General features: G+C 50.6%; 1 protein-coding gene and 1 long non-coding RNA gene across 2 annotated transcripts; one reads left to right on the top strand and one right to left on the bottom strand.

Moving 5' to 3' along the window:
- Nucleotides 1–6440: 6440 nt before the first annotated feature.
- On the bottom strand, nt 6441–8568 carry LOC126956820 (uncharacterized). Its single transcript, XR_007726479.1, has 2 exons — nt 8434–8568; nt 6441–6607 (listed from the first exon to the last, which is right to left on the bottom strand). It is a non-coding gene; the product is annotated as an uncharacterized LOC126956820 (long non-coding RNA).
- A 2948-nt stretch (nt 8569–11516) lies between these two features.
- On the top strand, nt 11517–16486 carry IL17B (interleukin 17B). The gene is made up of 3 exons (XM_050792965.1): nt 11517–11537; nt 13860–14149; nt 16153–16486. Exons 1-3 carry the CDS (start codon nt 11517–11519, stop codon nt 16382–16384), a joined length of 543 nt encoding a protein of 180 aa, XP_050648922.1. The 3' UTR covers nt 16385–16486.
- The last annotated feature ends 4335 nt before the right edge of the window (nt 16487–20821 follow it).

A 20821-nucleotide genomic window follows, 5' to 3' on the forward strand; every position in this document is an offset into this window, starting at 1 on the left:
GCGTCATTGTGTTCCAACCTGGGCAACAGAATCAGACTCTCTCAAAGAAAGAACAAAACAAAAAAACACAAAGAAAAAACTCCCCATAAAAAAACAAAATCCTGGTCCAGGGGTCCCAATCCTTTTTTATCATAAACGCCTAACAATAAATAACAGTTTATTAAAATTTTTTTAATTTAACGTTATTTTTAAAAATGAATCTTTATTTATAAATTCTATAAGGTGCTATTATACTAATATGTTTCTTTAACACAAATAAAAATTAGAAATGAGAAAAGACAGAGGTAAAAATAGAAGACCTGATAGTCTTCCTAAGCCTCAAATGACACCCTACATTGGAAATCACTTACCTAGCTTTAAGCGTTTACGGAGCTGGGTTGGTGAAGGGACTTAGAGGGCCTTGTGGATTTCTGTGTGTGTGTGTGTGTGTGTGTGTGTGTGTGTGTGTGTGTGTGTACTAACTCAGGAATGGAGGTTCTGTGAGATTTGGAAAACTTGGGACATGACGAGGGTTTTGGGGGGGTTTCCTTAAGCAGTGGGGGCCCAGGCTGAGCTTGCAACAGAGCCCTGAAAGAGGAGAGGGATGTGACTATGTGGTAGCTGGGCTGGACCTTAAGCATCTGGGCGTGGGAGAGTCTTCACAAGACCCTTGTATCCCAGATTGGCTGCATGAGGCTGGGAGCCTTTCATCTCCATAATGATCCCATTCTGCCCCCGACCAGTCTCCACCTGTTGCCTCCTTAGATCATGAGCTTAACTATAGTGACAGACAAAGAGATGGAGCCAGGCCCCTGAGCCATCTTTCCCCAGGGACAGGGAGGGGGTCACTGCATTGGTCACCACCATTGCAGGGGAATTCAATTTGACATGGATGACTAGAGTAATATGATAATTATTTCACCTAATTCCCATAGAACAAATGCATATTCACCACCCATGTATGAAAGGGTTATGGCACCACAGACGTTATTAGAAATGATTTCCAACTGGGAGCAGCTCGGTTAGATTAGGGAAAATTACTTAAATATCCTCTTCCAGGCCTTGGCTGAAGTTGACTCTGTTTGTCCTCGTCTCCCCTCCCTGCCTTGAGGCCCCAACCCCTGCGTGCGTCTCCTGGTCTGATACTCCTCAGCCACCCTCAGGACTGCGGGCTGACTCCAAGCCTTCATAAACCACCCAGGACCGTTAAACAAATCCTATAATTAGAAGCCAGGTTGCATTAACGAAGTGAAAAATGTAACATTACCATCTGTTTGTTCACTGGATGCTCAGCTCATGTCCCATGATCCAGAGGAGTTGTGACCTTGGGTTTCCAAGAAGCCTTAATAAGGTAATGTTTATAGGACTCTTAACTTTACAGCTCTGCTGGAGTACAACTCTGTGAAATGAGGACAAGCCATAATTCCAGGAGATCCCCTCCTCCCCCATCCCAGTGCTGAAGAATGTTGTCCTCTTATGTAGTACATGGAAAGCCCCATGGCTGGGATTAAAGGAAGTAGATTCTGGTCCCAACTCTGACACTGAATTGCGGCGTGACACTGTATCGGTCTATTTTCCTCTCTGGACTTCTGTTTTCCCATCTGTAAAAGAGAGGAGAGGATGGGTCTCGTTCTAAAAGTCCCCTCCAATTCTGACGTTCCAGTTTGATTTCTCTGTCTATCTGCCATTGAGTTTTATATCAAGCAAAGATTCTTTTCCATATTTGATCTTCCTTCTTTGGACTTCTCAGAAAGACTTGGTAATGAAAGTTGAACGGGATAAATCTAGTTTGGGGTTACCTTTTTCTGCCTCAGCTTTGAATCTCTCTGATGGGATAAAAATGCGTCAAAAATAATACGAAAATGACAATTAGGAATAGACAATTCCTTAACTCTTCAAAGAAATTAAACTGGTTAAAGCAAGGAACAGTGGAAAGAACCAGGGTTGTTCTCTCTAGAGATGGTAGCCACAATTAAGTGAACAGAATATTCTGCCAACTTCCTATCAGCTGACATTTATTGAGTTCTTCCTGTGAACCAGACTTTATGTTATGGGCTTACACCCATCCTCTCAGCCTCATAGCAAACCTGTGAAGTCAGTACTTTTTCATTGTCCTCATTTAATAGATGAGAAACTGACAGTTAAGGAGATGAATTTGCTCAAAGGAAATATGTGGCTGGAACAGAGACTCCAGAGCCTGATTTTTGACCTCTGCAGATCTGTTGTCTACAGACCTCTGACTCTGTTTTGGCACTTGTGGAAGCATGTTGTGATGAAGCATCCATCGCCATGTCCCTGCATGATTCTGATAAGCACAGCATGCCCTGCGAGCCTGCACAGGCTATGTAGCATAGGTGATAAGGACACTTCTGCTGGGCTGAGCCTCTTAGATTTGGGGGTTGCTTGTTACTGCAGTGCAACTTGGCCTATACTGACTGATACTGCTTGCCTTAGGGCAGAGGGAACAGTTTTGCTCTGTATATTTGCAAAAAGCCAGTTTGCAGTCAGCAGATGGCAGAAGCAGGGAGACAGACATTTAAAACAACTAATAAAAGGCTGGGGAGCACATACGATAGTATCATTGAGAAGCCTGATGGTCCTGTTGAACTTGAGAGTCTAAGAAACTGACTAAAAAATGAGAAGATTTGTAGGTAATTCTGGAATGCCAGGGTCAGAGCTAGCTCTGTGGTTGAGATAATGGGATAAAATACAAGGGAATCCCAATATGGAAGACAAGAATTTATGAACATAGCCATGTGTTGGCCAGACTGAAGGGCTGAACAATCCTAGGTTTTTCTAAGAGCACACTGCTGGGGAGAGAAAGATCAGGGTCAGCCTGACCCCTGAATTCTCTCCAGAGCTGACTCAGAAAACTTATCCCTCTGGCATGGAGCCCTCTCACCAGACACATTTTTCTCCAATGTAGATTTCTCCATAAAGCATAGCTGATCATGGTAGAAATAACTTGGATAGCCTTTGGTGCTCTGCGTCTGCTGCCTAATGACAGGCACCCACCTCTAACCACTGCTGGTTCCAGTGCTCATTCACTTTCCCTAAGCTGGGGCAAAGGTTAGGGTAGCTGAGGTTAAAGGGACCTCAGGGGCTCAACTTTCATCCCAAGCTCTGTCCCTTTTCTCCTCACTGTATGGCTATAGACAGGTTACTTCTTTTCCCTGTGCCTCAGCTTCTTCTGTGAAATATTTACATTCATGTGTTGATCCAGGAAGTAAATAAAGTCATGGATATACAAGTGTTTTTTTTTTTTTTTTTTTTTTTTGAGACAGGATCATGCTTTGTCACCCAGGCTGGAGTGCTGTGGTGTGATCTCGGCTCACTGCAGCCTTGACCTACGGGGATCAAGTGATCCTCTTGCCTCTCAGCCTCCTGGGTAGCTGGGACTACAGATGCATGCCACCATGTCTGGCTAATTTTTAAATTATTTTTTGTAGAGACAAGGATCTCGCTATGTTGCCAGAACTGGTCTTGAACTCCTGACCTCAAGCAATTCTACTGCCTCGGCCTCTCAAACTGTTGAAATGACAGGCATAAGCCATGGCGCCTGGGCTAAAAGTGTTTTTCAAATTGTAGAGTGCTTCAGGGGTAACCCTGTTACCATCATGCAATTGTCATCAGCATCTGCATGGGTCCTTGGCTGGATGCCTTCCATCTCCCACAGCCATAAACCCTGAAGCTGCCTTCTCACATTAGAGCAATTACCGAGGCTTATTTCCTGGGAACCAGACTTTGGAAATGGTCAGATTCCACACTAGCCATTTCTTCCTCTTTCCTCACAATATTTATGAGAACTGACCTTCCAGTGGAAATTTGGCAAGATTTCACATTCTGGAGACGTTGTACCTTCCTCCACATGCCCTGAGGGCTGAGGTCATGGGCTTCCCAGAAGATCCAGCAGTTCCCCATGCATGCAGGAGGTGCACAGGACTGAGAGGAGAGGGGCCCAGCAAGAACCCCTCAGCTGTAGGCTTGTCCTAAAATATTGATATTGTTAGAGCCCCATCCTGCATTAGAACATAAGTTCGGGAATAGGCCAGGCACAGTGGCTCATGTCTAATTCCAGCACTTTGGGATGCTGAGGCGGGTAGATCACTTGATGTCAGGAGTTCAAGACCAGCCTGGTCAACATGGTGAAATGCTATCTGTACTAAAAATTCAAAAATTAGCCAGGCATGGTGGTGCACGCCTGTAACCTCAGCTACTCGGAAGGCTGAGGCATGAGAGTCACTTGAACCCGGGAGGCGGAGGTTGCAGTGAGCCAAGATTGTACCGCCATGCACTCCAGCCTGGTGACACAAGAACTGTTTTAGTTGTTCACCACTATGTCCCCAGTGCCTGGCACATAGTAGATATTCAATATATATTTGTGCAATGAATGGAATGAACCTTCCTCAATAACTCTCAAAGGCTCTTCATTGTCCATAGGCTAATTCCTTGAAGGTCACAGCTCACAGAAACTTACAGAACATCCTAGGCCAGATATTTAAACCTCCACCGGAAGCAGCTTCTCAACATTGCCTCCTAAGAGTTCAGGCCACAGAGATAAGCTTCTGCAGGGAGGCCAGGGGGAGATTTAAGCCTGTGAGTTTTCTAGGGGTCAGGAGGATGAGGATAGAGGCCTTGGCTATGGCCATCAAGGGTGATGTGATGTGTCTCAGAGTTGCTGCCTGTGCTCTAAGTGTTATGTTGTGTGTAGCTCTCAGGACATTCTTCTGCTAATCCTGCCCTAATCGCAAGCTGGCCCCCAGCTCCCTGACCCAGGTGCAGAGAGCAGCATCTGAGAGGACGACATTCATCCTGTCTATAAGCAGCTCTTACCTGATGGCTCTTAAAACAATAACAAAACACACCCATACAAGACACCACCCACAAATTCGCACTCACACAATGCACCAAAACAACTACAATAAAAACAGCGGTCTCTGACCCAGTAACAGAGGCCAATATGCAAGGCAGACTTTGATAAGTACCATTGGTTTGTAGCTTAATGTTTGCGGTACAGACCTTTGAACCCAACCTGCAAAAGAAGTCCTTTCTGCCCCATCCATGAGCCCCTGCAGCCCATGAGCCCCCAGAACTCCTCTCCCTACACAGCCGCTGGGAGACGTTGACTGTTTTCTTCTCACGCCCCCACAGATGTGGCCTTTTCCTCTGCCAGGAGTGGCTCTCGGGGGCTGAAGAGGACATTTCTTGTTCTGTACCTGTTTCCTGCTTCTGCTGAGGGCAGGGCTGGGGCCTTCCACCCAAAACAGACTCAGACCCACCCAGCCAGAGGAGGGGTTGACAGCTTTGGGGGAAAAGTCAGAATTCCGGATCTTGTGAATCCAGACGTCCTGTAAACTCTGAGCAGAGGATAAACATCCCGCGGGACTGAGGGGAGGACACTCCAGTGGGCAGGGGCCCTGGCGCCTCTGTCTGCCCTGGAGACAGGCTGTTTATTCCATGTCCCCCACAGGCTCTCTTGCACTCCTTCCTGTCCCAGGTCTGGGTGAGTTACAGCAGGCCTGACAGCCCCACATGGGAGCCTGGGGTCTTGGACATCAGCTCTGGACCTCTCAAGGCTGGAAGGGAACTTTAAAAGCTCAAAAACCGGCCACGTACGGTGGCTCACGCCTGTAATTCCAGCACTTTGGGAGGCCGAGGCGGGCAGATCGTAAGGTCAGGAATTTAAGACCAGCCTGGCCAACATGGTGAAATCCCATTTCTACTAAAAATACAAAAATTAGCTGGGCGTGGTGGCACATGCTTATAATCCCAGCTACTTGGGAGGCTAAGGCAGGAGAATTGCTTAACAGGGACCTGGGAGGCAGAAGTTGCAGTGAGCCGAGATCACGCCACTGCACTCCAGCCTGGGCTACAGAGCGAGACTCCATCTCAAAAAAAAAAAAAAAAAAAAAGGCTCAACAACCCCTCCAGCCCGCAACACACACCTGGGCCACTCCTTCCTCTTCCAGAGCCTCCTGGCTGGTCTTCTGGTCTCTGCTGATAGATCACTCTTTTCCAGGGCAGTCCATTTTATTTCTGGGACTCTCTGGCAGTTAGAAAGTACTAGAATTGAGCTTACTAGAATTGCTCTGTGCCACCTGATTGGGAAGAACTAAGAACAATGTATATGGCAAAATAATAGCAGGGCCATTCCCTGTGCCAGGCACTTGCCACACGTAATCTTGTTAACTCCCCACCTCCCTTTCAAGGACATAGGCTCAGGGAGGTTAGGTCACTTGCCCAAGGTGACTTAGCTGCTACGTGGCAGGGATGAGGTTCAGGGCACTCTGGTTCAAAGTCTGTGCTTTAAATATTAATCTATACTGGCTCTTCATAATCAAAAAGCAAAAATAGCACATACACCCACAAAAACACTATACAACAAACTCAGGCACGTATAAAACCAAACCAAACTAGAAAATATCAGCCCAAACTTGCCAAATATTAAGTACCATTATGTACCAGGCAAACAATAATTTTAATGATTAATGCATTTTAACAACCCCATGAGGAAACGGAGGCCCACTGAAGTGAGGGGGGTGGACATGACCATATAATAAGGGGCAGGGCAAATGTCCAACCACGATTGCCTGAAGTCTGCAGTCTTTTCCCCACAGGAGGAGGGCTTCTGCAAAATAAAAAAGAAAGCTTTTATAATTATAATTATTTTCAACAACCAGAGTTTTAAAAACTGGACTGTGCATCCTCAGAGAGAAATGATATTCCTAGATTGATGGTTCCCAGCAAAGGCACTTAGTGTTCCCGCTCTGGTAGGGGCTGGATGAGGTATCCCCTACCCCTGATGGCCTAAGGGTGGTGAGTGCTAACAAGAGACTTGGCACAGTGTAGAGTCAGTCTGCAACCCAGAAACACAGACTTGGTGTTTTCAAGTCTGGATGCTGTGCAGAAGAGAGGCCTAGGCGACCCAGTCACCAGTGAACAAGACCACCTCTTGGAGTCCTACCCCAACTCACATTTCTTTGACATCCCCCTGTGGGGAGGAGACGCTGGCACCTGGCCTGGGCAGAGGGTCATGTCGACGTGGCAGCCCCTCTGCACACCCCAGGGGCCGCCCATTCACCCAGGCCTTTCCCTTTTTTGAGAACTGGGAGCTTGCTGGCTGGGGCTGTTCCCACCAACAGTGTTCCCGTCCAGGGATCTTAAAATAGCCCCTCTTGGCTGGGGCTCCGGAGTGAGCAGTGAGGCAGGCATTTGTGCAAATATGGGCCTGGGAGAAGGACTCCTACCAGGGAGGGAGAGGAGGGCAGCATGGCAAGAGAGCCAGGACCTCCCCAGGGGGCTGCACCCTCCTGGCCGCAGCCAGCAAAGGTGCCGGCTAGCCTCTTCCCGTCTTCCCTGATCTTACTGGGTTCACTTGGGCAAGTTCTTAGACCAAATCCTTCCCGTCCCCCTGGCCTTGCCAACGCTCTAGGGTGGACCCACTGGAATAGGCACCTTTGCATTCTTCTGCTGGTTCTAGCCGTGTCCCCACTTCGTAATGCCCTTCCTCCCTAGGAACATACTAGAAGCATTCTTGAAGGCCCAACTCAAAACTCGTTTTAACTGTAGGAATGACGGTTGCAGCTACCATTAATGGGGTACTTACTTTTGCCAGGCACTGTGCTAAGCGCTTTAACATGCATTATCTCATTTGATCCTCACAACAATCCACTGAGAGCCAGGTTATTATTATCTTCACTTTGCAGAAGAAACGAAGGCTCAGAGAAGTCAATTAACATTCCCAAGATGACACAGCGGTGAAGGGGCAGGGCTGAAACTCAGGCCAGCCCATCTGTGGAGCCTGACCTCTGCCCTCCCGGCTGCACTCCTTCTCCACATCCCTTTGCTCTGGCCTCCTCCTCTGTCCCAGCATGGCCTCCCTGTATTATAGTCAGTTTGATTCAATGTATGAATATTTTAGTTCACATACCAGGAATGCTGTTGGGTGCCCCACAACCCCCCTGGTAGCTCTTGGATCCCCTTGATGACTTGGGCTTGGGCATGGGTCTAGTGAGCACCCGAACCTACTGGGTTCAGGTTGTTTGAGGCCGTGGGTCAAGGCTGAGGCCATCATAGACCGTGTTCAATGACCAGCTGACCAACTGGACATTCCCACTCCACCACTGGCTGGCGCCCCTCTCCTTACCCCACCGCAGGGAGCAGTGTGTGCAGGAGTCAGACAAACTTGCTGTGAATCTTCTGTGACTGTGGGCAAGTGACTAACCACTCTGAGCCTCAGTTTCCCCATCTGTAATTCAGAATAAAACTAGAACCTCACCCAGTGTTATTTGGAGGATTTCATGAAGGATTTAGCTTAGGGCCTGGCAGTCAGTAAGTGGATATTAAGCAGCAGCTATTATTGTTACTGTTATTTTCTGTAAATTAAGGTGTCCAGGTGCCAAATGCCTGAGGCCTGGCACACAGCAGCTGCTCAAAGTAAAGGCAATCACTCACTCAGCAGACAGAAGCCCCCACCCGACTCCTGGCCGGCTGTGTCATTCCTGGCCGGCTCTGATGTCTCCTAGGCTCTGGTCCTCATCAACAAAAGGGTCACTCTGGAAGCCAGGCACAGGCGCAGGGCCCCACCCACTCGCCCCATCCCCTGATTCTCGGTCCCAGGCCGCTCCTGGAGAAAGAGGTGGCAGAGTGCAAGTTCCCTCAGGGTCGGCACATTTTTCAGGGTTGGCTGGCTTTCTAGTGGCGCCACCTGCTGGTGAGTGCAGCACTGTTCCTGACGGGGCCTGCCGTAGAGGGCTCTGAGTGAGACATTGGCCACCCACTGCTCCTTCCCCTGTAGCTCATCTGCCCAGTCCTTCATTCATGTGTGATGGCCACCCTCTGCGTGTAAAGACCCAAGGACCCCAGCCTCGCTTGTGGGGTGGGAGCCCCGGAAGCCCAGTTCCTGGGCCTCCCTCTCAGGCCTGGCACTGAGTCCTGGGGCTGGGTACCACAAGCCTGCTTGGGTGCACACTCAGGACATCGAGAAGGGCAGATGACCCTCCAGGGGTTTCTAGAAACCAAGGCTGGAAGAAAGGGTCTCCCTCCTGGTCTCAGATGGCCAGGAATGGGAAAACCAATGACTGTTGCTGGGCCCATGCCTGACTCCTCACAGCATCTGCCAGGAGACCCCAAAGCTCCCCTCCCCACTGTGAAGGATCTGGGGCCCCCACAAGGACTGGCCTGGCTCTTTGGTCTCTGCCAGACCAGCAAGGAGGCCCAGCCTGGCTCGGAGCTGTTTGTATAAAGTCTGAAGGAAGAGCAATGAATGACTTAGGAGACGGAGTTCTGCTCCCAGCTCTGGCACAATCGCACTGTGCGAGCTGGGGTAGGACCCTCCCTTACCCAAGTCTCCTTGCAGTGAAATGGGTGGGAGGAGGGGGCCAGATGATGGGTGAGGACCCGTGTCGCTCAGACTGGGCTCGTGCTAAGATGCAGATTTTTGCGCCGCTACTTCAGCATCTCTGGGGCCGGGAGCCTGAAATCTCAAGTACAAGCTCTGCAGCTGGAGCCGGGGAAGCTGACAAGTAAGTCCTGGCTTGGGGAGGCAGAAGTGAAGGGTGTGTATTGCCAGCAGGTAAGGAGAATGTGTTGGTTTCAGGGGTCTCCCATACCCCAGGATCCATCTTTTAATTTGCCACTGTTCTGTGGATATGGGAGGGTCACCCCAGTTGCATGTCTGTGGGACCCCACTGCTAGCAACAGCAGAACGCGTGCAGAGAGCCAGCGCAGAACACAGCCAGGCCGCCCCGCCGATGGGGCTGGGGCCGGGACAGCCTGCGGTGGGGGCGGGGCCCTTGTTGCCTGAGGAGGTATTTTCAGAGTCCCCCTCCCTCTGGAGTTTCCAACGATAGAATAGAGCCCTATCTAGTATTTGACCAAATATGGTGGCATCTCTCATGCTCGAAGCCCCAGCCAGCGTCTCAGTTATGCTGTGGAAGCCTGCCCCGGACAGATTAATCTTGTGACATTCAGGAGCGCCTCTCACCCTGCGTTCTTCCCCTCAGACGATTCCTGTAAATGGCCAAGACCGGCCCTCAGCACGACAGGGCCATCCTCAGTCTCTGTTCACAATGCCCCTCCTCTGTCCTCCTCACATTCCCTCCCGCCATTCCTACCTCCCTGGGTGGATGTGCCCTCTCACGTCGGGCTGGGCTGTTCACTTGAGGTGAGAGACACTGGCCAGAGGAGCTGGTCAGTTGAGCATGTGATTCCAGGACCTTTGACCCTGGGGTCATCTGACCTCACAAACTTGTGGCCTGAGTCTTGGAGGCCTAGACCTCTCTCAGCAGCCAGGAGGGTGGGCCTGAGGGGGTTGAAGGGAGAGTCAGTAGAGAAATGAGAACCAATCTACCTCTAATGCTAATTAGAACAGCTAATGTTTATAATAATCATTATACAATTATTTTATAATAATCTCTATAATAAACAGCTAAGTGTTTATTGAGCACTTACTATGCGCTAGGTACTGTTGCCGGCTATTTAACATAGGTTATTTCCTTCATTCCTTCTAGCAGCTTTAAGAGGGTGCCATGATTCTTCCCATTCTAGAGAGGTGGGAACTGAGGCTCAGAAAGATTTCAGGAGGGAATGGGCCAGGCCACCTTCTATTTCTGGGTACACCCACCATTTTACAGAGGAGGGAACTGTGGCTGACAGTGAAGCTCACATGTAGCCACACAGGCTCTGAGAGTGGAGACCACCCCAGGAGGGAGAGTGCTGTGTCAGGAAGGCCAGAATAGTCAGCCATAAGTCCTCATGGATCTGAAACTTGGCCTGAGTGAGGGCATACAGCTTCAGAAATATGTTCACAGCAGGCTGAAATTGTGCAGAAAATATCCCAAGAAAAACAACATGGGGTGGTGGATAGAACCCTGGATGGGAACAGGGTGGGAATAACAGCTCTGACACCTCTCACTGTTAATAGTGACAAGTCCCTTTCTGGCTCCAGCCTCAGTTTCCCTGACTGTGATCTAGAGGGGCTGGGCTTTGGTCTCCTAGGGCTGCTGAACTCACCTGGGGCCGGCAGAGGCTGGAGTGCCTGAGGCTGTTTCCCTGGGAGATGGGGCCTGTGTCCCGCTTCTGGCCAGCACAATTTGAGAACATTTGCTCTCCTGACCAACCAACGGCCCATCCCTCCTCCACCCTCAACCCCTTGCCATCCCCAAAGCAAACGAAGCTGATTGTCTTAGCTGGCCCTGTGGGTGCTGGCTGGGCGGCCAGCCGCAGGCCACAGGCGGAGGTGCCACCAGCCAGAGCCCCACCAGACACACAGGGCATTGTCCCTCGGTCAACAGCCCCTGGGCACCTCAGCCCAGCTCCTGGCCTGCCCCCACGCCCCTCACTGTCTGCCACTGCGCTAGGCTCAGCCAGCTGGGGGCCCAAGGCTCCCAGCTGATGATGAGCCCACCCACTCACTCCCCCAGCAGCCCCCAGTTGAGCTATAATTGCTTCGCTCCATCCTGCTGCTGCCATTTTCTCGGCGGCATCTGGGGTTCCGGGCGGGCAGCAGCTGCAGGCTAACCTTGCCGCTTGGCGGAATGGACTGGCCTCACAACCTGGTATGTGGAGCTTCCCTGCCGCACCCCCACCCCTTTTTAGAGCCCGAATATGTCAGTTTTTCTTTCCTATTGATTAATGGCTGCCTCTGTTTGGTTTGGAATCTGCAGAGGCAACTTCTCTGTCTTCTCCCCCAGGACTAGAAAGAAACAGAGACTGGTCACTGTAGCCATGGCCAGCAGTGCAGGCTCCTGAACGGGGCTCAGCTGGGGCACACTGAAGCCTTTTCAGACCAGAGGCGTCTGGGGAGATCCCGGCAAACTCAGTCAGCGGGGTTTTTCCAAACAGACCTGGCTTCTGAGGTCCTGGCTGTGTGACCTTGGGCAAGTCCTTCTATTTCTCAGAGTCCCATCTGGAGAGTGAGGGAGGGGGACTTTGATTCTATTGAAAGTTTCTCCGAGTGGAGAGCCAGAGTTTAAGAATGCCCTGTGAGAAACTCTGATGAGAGAGCCTATTGTTAGGGAGACATTTTTTCTGCACTAGAATCTAGGACCAAAAAGGAAGAATTTAGCAACTGGAATCTCTGTTGCAGATTTTGTGCCAGCAAATACCTCTGCTAAGAGGGGCTCTGCTGAAACTTGTTTCCTAGAGTCAAGACTTGCTGGGTAGCCTGGATAAAGCAGGCATGGGCCATAGGGCTGTGGGGCTGTGAGCTGAGGCATAGAGGGAACATATGGAGCCTATCTCAATTTAGGAGGAGTCAGAGGTGCCTCCATCCTGGGACCTCTGTCTCACACGCAGGCACTGTCCCTTCTCTCTCTGGATTCCTGGGGAGTCTGGGTTCTGCCGGGCCTGAGTCCTCTTCCTTGTGAGCCAAAGGCTTTCCTGATGCTCTGGTGCTGGGAGGGAGAAGTGGATGGCAATGGGTGGGGTGTGTATGTGTGAGGAGGGCTTGGGGGATGACTGGAAGAGGGAAGGCTCAGGGGAGGAGGGCAATGCAGGTGGACAGGACGTCCTTAGCCCACAACTTGCCCATCTTCCCAACTTCATCTCATCTCTTCCTCCCACTCACTCCTAATCAACATTCCATTCCATTCAGCAAAGGTTTTCTTTCTCTCTCTTTTTCTTTCTTTCTTTCCTTTTCTTTTTTCTTTCTTTCTTTTTCTCTTTTCCCTTTCTCTTTTTTCTTTCTTTTTCTTTCTTTCTTTCCTTTCTCCTTCCTTCCTTCCTTCCTTCCTTCCTCCCTCCCTCCCTTCCTTCCTTCTCTCTAGACGGAGTCTCGCTCTGTCGCCCAGGCTGGAGTGCAGTGGCGCAATCTCTGCTCACTGCAAGCTCCGCCTCCCAGGTTCACGCCATTCACGCCTCAGCCTCCCGAGTAGCTGGGACTACAGGCACCCGCCACCACGCCTGGCTAGTGTTTTTGTATTTTTAGTAGAGACGGAGTTTCACCATGTTAGCCAGGATGGTCTCGATCTCCTGACCTTGTGATCCACCTGCCTCGGCCTCCCAAAGTGCTGGGATTACAGGCGTAAGCCACTGTGCCTAGCCTCAGCAAAGTTCTTAACCAGTTCAAACCTCCTCTCTCATCTTCCCCCAACCCACCCCTCCCACCCCTGTAATACTTCAACTCCCTCAGCCCATGCCTGCCATGCCTCACCTGACAAGTCCCTTACCCAGAAAAGTTTCCCAGGCCATTGTCCCAGCACAGCTAAGCAGGAGGCCCCACTCTTCTCCAGCCACACCCTGAACGGGCCCATCCTGGACTTGTCGCTAGTGAGACCTGAGTGTTTGTCTTCTTGTTCACTGTCTTCCTTCTCAGACATAAATGACAGAAGGGCAGCGATGGGGACAGCCATTCATTTACTCAGCGAGTGTTCACTGAATGTACCACGCAGACACGGGGGATATGACAGTGTGTGGAAACAGACACATGCCCCCACGGAGTCCATGCTGAGTTGGGGGCAGACACATAAAAGAATCGTACATACAAACTATAAGACTGAAGTCATGCAAGAGGCGTGTGGGTTATGAGAGCCCAAGAAAGTCCAGAGACATCCCTAAGAAAGCGGCGCTGAAGCTGACACACGAGGGGTGGGAAGGTGTCCAGGAGGTGAAGAGGCAGAATGCTGCAGGCAGAGGCAGTGCAAAGTCCGTGTGGCAGGAGGGAGCATGCTGAGAGTAAGACTGAGAGAAGACCAGAGGCTGGAGCACACAAGAGAGAGGAAACGGGGTAATCTGAGGAGGGAGAGCTGGGGGATGGTGGGCAGAGTCAGACTTGAGCCTGGGAGACCCCTAAGAGCAATGGGAAAGGACCATGGATCCCAAGTCTTGGCCCAGAAAGAGACTTGGCTCTCCCACCTTTGACCTGTGGCTTTCCTCCCCAGCTGTTCCTTCTTACCATTTCCATCTTCCTGGGGCTGGGCCAGCCCAGGAGCACCAAAAGCAAGAGGAAGGGGCAAGGGCGGTCTGGGCCGCTGGCCCCTGGCCCTCACCAGGTGCCACTGGACCTGGTGTCACGGGTGAAACCGTACGCCCGCATGGAAGAGTATGAGAGGAACATTGAGGAGATGGTGGCCCAGCTGAGGAACAGCTCGGAGCTGGCCAAGAGGAAGTGTGAGGTCAACTTGCAGCTGTGGATGTCCAACAAGAGGAGCCTGTCTCCCTGGGGTTACAGGTAGGCTGGGCAGTGGTGGCAAGCTGTCTTTGGGGGGCGGGGGCCTTTCCCACGCCCCAGTCATTGTAATGGTTAAGATCTCAGATTCAGAGGTCTGGGTGCTTGGGTTCGGATCCTAGCTCTGCCTCTTACTCGCCTGTGAGGCTTTGGGCAAATGGATTAGCCTTTCTGGGCCTCAGTTTCCTCAATGTAAATGGAGGCAATAGTAGCACCTACTTCAGAGTCTTATTAAATGAGATATCCATGCAGAGCACTGCCCTTATTGTTCTTCGAGTCTCCGTGGAAGTGCCTGCAAGGCTTTCCCCAGATGTCACTTCCTCTGCTCTGTGGGCCTCTGACGCCCTTCTAAGATGTGGCACTTCCATGCAGTGTCTCATGCTGGACCTGGGCCTTCCCAGTGCCGGCATCAGAATCACCTAGGGATTCCCACGCCCAATCCAAACCTCCAGCAGCGAGGCCCAGAAAGTACTATTTCTTATAGCTCCACGTGGTCAGGGCGCACAGCAGGCTGTGATGTGGGAATCAAGACCCGCTGCCCTGGATAACGATGGCAGCAGCGTCCTCTCTTGGTTGTAGCTCCGCTTCCTTGCTCAGTGCCTAACCCACAGAAAGGACCAAAGATGAAGGAATGGGTTGACCCTGAGGTCCTCACTCACAAACCCAGGCCAGAGATTTTTCAGCCACATGACATACACCCTGAGACTCTAGAATAGCACTGTTCATCAGAACTTTCTGTGATGATGTGAAGCCAGTACGGTAGCCACTAGCCTCATGCGCCTACTGAGTACTTGACATGTGGCTACTGTGACTGAGGGATGAACTTTGATTTTTTTATTTTTTGTTTGAGACAGGGTCTCACTCTGTCACCCAGGCTGGAGGACAGTGGCATGGTCTCAGCTCGCTGCAGCCTCTGCCTCCTGGGCTCAAGCAATCTTTCCACCTCAGCCTCCCAAGTAGCTGGGACCACAGGCATACACCCGCATACCTGGCTAATTTTTTTATTTTTTATTTTTTGCAGAGACAGGATCTCACTATGTTGCCCAGGCTGGTCTCACACTCCTAAGCTCAAGCAATCCACCTGCCTTGGCCTCCCAAAGTGCTGAGATTACAGGCGTGAGCCACCATGCCCAGCCTAATTAATTTGATACATGAAACTAGTGGCTACTGCATTGAACAGCGCAGCTGCAGAATGTGACCATTGGAAGGGTCGGTAAAGATCCTCCAGAATGGAGCTTTTCACATCTGACTGTGCTCATGCATCACTCAGGGATCTGACAAAAACAATGCAGCTTCAGATTTAGGAGATTCTGCATTTCTAGCAAGCTCCCAAGCATAAGGTGATGCTAATGCTGTATGTCCACAGGTCCAGTTCACCCACTTCCTTGTCCCGTATTTAGTAGAGGTGCAGAAACGAAGTCACAAAGCAAGTCCCTGTATGCGAGGCTCCATGAGAGCACCAGGAGGGAACTTGCCTGCTTTGTTCATCAGTGAACACCTAAAATCTAGGACAGAACTGCTCATGTGGTGAGCATGTAACTGTTGAATAAATGGAGATTAAGTCAGAATAGAACCCAGACCTCCTGACTTCCTTGCCAGTGGAAATTAGGCATCAATAAAAATAATCCACATTTTATTTCCGTGGATTAAGTTTCCCAACAATATAAACACAGTGGGGGTGGGGCAGGCAGAGGGAGGCCTTAGGCTACTTCACGATCCCCACAGCATAACCTAGTACTGGGGTGGGCATCTGGCTGCATGAAAGAAGGAAGCTGGGTGACTGGTGACCTTGAAGCTGGATAACCTTGGGGCTCTCAACTTGCCTTCCATGATCTTCAGTTTCCTCATGTGGAACACGGAGTTGATTACTGCCTTTCCTCCAGCCCAACACAGTCTTGCTGTGGAAATTAAAACTTTGATTAGGAAAGGCAGGTGTGTGGGGTATGGGTGATGACTGGCCCTTTCTTGATCACCTTCCGCTCTGCTCTTTCTCCTGCTCCCTACAGCATCAACCACGACCCCAGCCGTATTCCCGCAGACCTGCCGGAGGCACGGTGCCTGTGTCTGGGCTGTGTGAACCCCTTCACCATGCAGGAGGACCGCAGCATGGTAAGCGTGCCGGTGTTCAGCCAGGTGCCTGTGCGCCGCCGCCTCTGCCCGCCACCGCCCCGCACAGGGCCTTGCCGCCAGCGTGCGGTCATGGAGACCATCGCCGTGGGCTGCACCTGCATCTTCTGAAGCACCTGGCCCAGAAGCCAGGCCAGCAGCCTGAGACCATCCTCCCTGCACCTTTGTGCCAAGAGAGGCCTATGAAAAGTAAACACTGACTTTTGAAAGCAAGACTTTGGGTTTGCTTCTTGTGGCTTCCAAGTCAAAACCAGGGTCAGGGTAGGAGGTTCCTGGGAGGTAGATTTCAGATTAACATAAAGGAGGATTTTGCCGGGCACGGTGGCTCAAGCCTGTAATCCCAGCACTTTGGGAGGCCGAGGCGGGCGGATCACGAGGTCAGGAGATCGAGACCATCCTGGCTAACACGGTGAAACCCCGTCTCTACTAAAAATACAAAAAGAAATTAGCCGGGCGTGGTGGCGGGCGCCTGTAGTCCCAGCTACTCCGGAGGCTGAGGCAGGAGAATGGCGTGAACTCGGGAGGCGGAGCTTGCAGTGAGCCGAGATCGCGCCACTGCACTCCAGTCTGGGCGACAGAGCGAGACTCCGTCTCAAAAAAAAAAAAAAAAAAAAAAAAAAAAAAGGAGGATTTTTCGTCACTCTGAGTTCTCCAAGGTTCTGAGTTTCATCACTCTGAGTTCTGAGGTGGCCTATTAGAAAATAATGTGGTCACCTCTACTACTTAGGGATATCATGTGTTTCCTTTATTTATTTATTGTGAGACAGGGTCTTACTCTGTCGTCCAGGGTGGAAGTGGCCCAGTCACAGCTTACTGCAGCCTCAGCCTCCCCAGGCTCAAGGGATACTCCCACCTCAGCCTCTCAAGTAGCTGGGACTACAGGTGTGTGCCACTCCACCAAGCTAATTTTTGTCCTGTTTGTAGATACGGGGTTTCACCAGTTGCCTAGGCTGACCTTCAACTCCTGGGCCTCTTTGCAGATCAGACTTCTGCCCGCCTCAGCCTCCCAAAGTGTTGGGATTACAGGAGTGAGCCACCACACCCGGCCCATGTGTTTCCTTTTATTTGGGGTGTAAGTCTATATTTCAACCATGTTAATGTGACTTGGTTGCTATAACCAATGTAGGAGTTAACAAGAGCTAACTCTACTCACTTAAGGGTCGCTGGAAACAAGCTCTTTTGAAGCGGGGAGCTCCCCATCTCTGAAATTGTCAAGTTAAAGCCAAGCTTCTCAAAGGTATTATGGAGCAGATGCCTGCTCTGGTTGGAGGAGATGATCTGAAGTATTTTCAGCTCTGAGATTTCTCTGCAGATCAGACTTAGACCCAAAGAAAGGCTTCCAGGTTGCCAAAGAGCAGGTGCTTTTCACCTGGGACTGTGCATCCTTGAAATTTTTATGTATGTACTTTTTCGGAGCTGAGGATTCCTGGTTTTGAACAGACACTCTTAAGTTGAGAAGTGTCATCATTCTTTCTTCCAGCCCTGTCCAAATCTCCTGGGAGCATCAGAATCTCCTGGAGGGACTGTTAAAACAGCTTGCGGGGCCCCACATCTAGAGGTTCTGATTCAGGTGGAGGCTGATACTTTGCATTTTTTTGCAGTGTTTTTCTTGCATTTTTAATATATAAATGATTGTTTCCAGGTGATGCTGGTGCTGCTGGTCTGGACACTGGCTTATATTAAGATACTCTGCTGATCAAAAATGGCAGTGTGCTGGCTTACTCCTGTCATAACAGCACTTCGGGAAGCTGAGGCAGGCGGATTTCTTGAGCCTCAGGAATTTGAGACCAGCCTGGGAAACATGGCAAAACCTCGTCTCTACAAAAAAATACAAAAATTAGGCCAGCATGGTGGCACGAGCCTGTAGTCCCAGCTGTTAGAGAGGCTGAGGTGGAAGGATCACTTGAGCCTAGGGAGGTTGAGGCTGCAGTTAGCCATGACAGTGCCACTGCACTCCACCCTAGGTGACAGAGTGAGACTGTTAAAAAAAAAAAAAAAAAAAAAAAAACAAAAGCCAAAAACAGCAGTGTGGACTGATATATCCTAAAGTCCGTGCTGTGCTGACTCGTGACCCCTGGATGCAATTCCCCACTTCCCCCTTTGTCCCCTAGCAATTCAATCCTCCCCCTGGGCCCTCTAACCCCTGCAGCAAATCCCAAATCAGCTGTTCTAGGGCCTAAAAATACCTTCTCTCCCACAAGACAGCTGAGGGGCTCAGACTATATTCTGAGGGTAAGAATAGCTAGCACTTTAGAGTTAGCTTTAATAAAAGGGCCAATGGCCCAGGACAGGAATACTTGGCTTGGCTGCTCTAACTTTAGTGCTTAAAGCAGTTTTAGCTCTGAACGTCTTAAGGGTCTAATTCATGAAAGGCCAATGATTAGGTATGTGCCTGCCTGGGGTGGTAAGTAACTTACCTTTTTTGGTATTGTTCTAGAGTGGATACTGGTTAAAATTACCTCAGGAAGCTTCGGCTGGGTTCCAGACACATGGAAAACAGACTTCCTGTGCTAGCGCATGCTGATCCCTTCAGCAGCCGCTTCTCCACCCTTGGGGCTGCTCTCCAGGTCTTAAGACTTCAGCCCCACATGAAGGGCCCACAGCTTCCAAGCCCTTTCTGTGGGGTGAGGGTGTGGGAAGAATTGAGCTGCAGGAGGGTTGCTTGTAGTCCTGGGAGACCCTAGGTGCTCTGGGGCCTAGGGGCTGGTGGGGAAACCCCTCATTGTGGTAGGAGGGGGGTGTCTTACTTCTACCCAAGCATCAGGAGCCCCCAGATGCTCCATAAACACCAGCTAGCTTCATACGGATGATGCCTTTTCCTCTTTCTGGGCTTTAGATTCCTCATCTGTGAAATGAACAAATGGGATTTGGGGATCTCCAGGGTCTTTTCCAGGCTTACCATTCTGTGACTTAAAAGCTTAGCCTTAGTGGCTGGGATGGCCACTGGCGGAGCTCTGAGTCCCAGCTGGCTCTTCCCATGCTCCCAGTTTAAAGGCAGCAGCAGGAAGCTCAGATCCGTTGGAGAGCTGGCTCTACACAGCACCCTGGAACTTCCTTTGGTCTGAGTCTCAGTGTGTTTCATGTTTGCTTCCTCTAGCGAGAAGCTCGCACTCCACAAGACAGGGGCCTTATCCCTTGCTCAGCGCTGCACCTCCAGCACCTGGCAGTGTCCAGTGTGCACAGGGGCGCGGTGCTTGGTGAATGAGTGCACAGACGCCTCTAGGGGGAGCCCAAGATCTGCCTCCTGCTTCCCTCTATTATGCCTTCATAGGTGGGTCAGAGCAAAGAATTCCTTACCAACTTCCCTGGTCCGCCACTGCCAATCACCCACCCCCATTCTACCCTCTACAGCTGCCCCTTATCCCCCAAATTTTGCTTGGGTCACTTGCTCCTGGAGGCAGAGTTCCCATGAAGGGTATTAAACGTCTACTACGCTGCATCCAAGACTGAGGATGCATGGCCCTTTTCCTGTTTTGTTTGGCTGTCTTTGCAAATGCTCTCTTCTTCCAGGGGTCCGTGAGCTGCTGGGGGCTTATGTCCAGGCCTGAGAAGGCTGGGGTGAGCCCCAGGGCAAAGGCTTCCTGTTGGTTCTCATTTCTGGAATCTGTCCTTTCCTCCCTGCCTCCAAGGAATCAGGTTTGGGCTTGGGGAGGCAGGGAGTGTGGGCATTTTGGCTGGCTTTGGTTCTGAGCTGTTTGGGCCTATTCAGGTAAAGGACGTTTCTGAAGGACATAGCCAGTTCCAATGCAGTCATGCTTGGGCGTGGAGCCAAAGCCCAGCCAAGGACTGAGGATCGAATGTTAACTGCCTTGATTTGTGTCTTCTGTGCACATATTCTCTGTAGGGATGCAAGGGAGGGGGTAGTTATCAGGGATACGTTTTGTATTGTCCAGTGCTGGGTCAATATCAATTATTAATTACACCATGACAGTGCATGCCATCCTCATTTCAAACAGACCATGAAAAGATGCCATTACACACTTTGATTTCACTGGACTTGAGAGCCCCATTTGCATGTGGCTGACATTGTGCCTCTCTCTCTCCCATACCCTTTCCCCCTTTGACCTTGAAGTTTGGGTGAGACCACTTCTGCTCCAGGGATAGGACCTGACTGCTCTAAGCCAATCAGCTTAATCTCATACCCTCCCTGCCTGCACCATAGTTACTGGTCTTGTATCTGAATCCCAAGCCAATCAGCATGTAGCATTCCCTTGACCACAGGAATTGGTTCAGGGGTGGTCCAACTGGCCAAGCCCCAAATCTGGTTCATTGCTTATGAGAGAAGACCTTCTCTTCCTGGGAGCTGTTGGCAGCCATCTTTGACCACGAGACAAATCACGGAACTGTGAGATTACACAGTGCTCTATGCCTAGACTTTAAAGCCATGATAACAAAAACTTTTTATTGCTTAAGTCAATGTTTTCTACTACCTCATCAAAAGCCTTCTTAGTTGGCTGGGGGCGGTGGCTCACATCTATAATCCCAGCACTTTGGGAGGCCAGGGGTGGGTGGATCACCAAGGCTAGGAGTTTAAGACCAGCCCAGCCA

Source organism: Macaca thibetana, chromosome 6 (genome assembly GCF_024542745.1).
Source record: "Macaca thibetana thibetana isolate TM-01 chromosome 6, ASM2454274v1, whole genome shotgun sequence".
NCBI classification, from domain to species: domain Eukaryota; kingdom Metazoa; phylum Chordata; class Mammalia; order Primates; family Cercopithecidae; genus Macaca; species Macaca thibetana.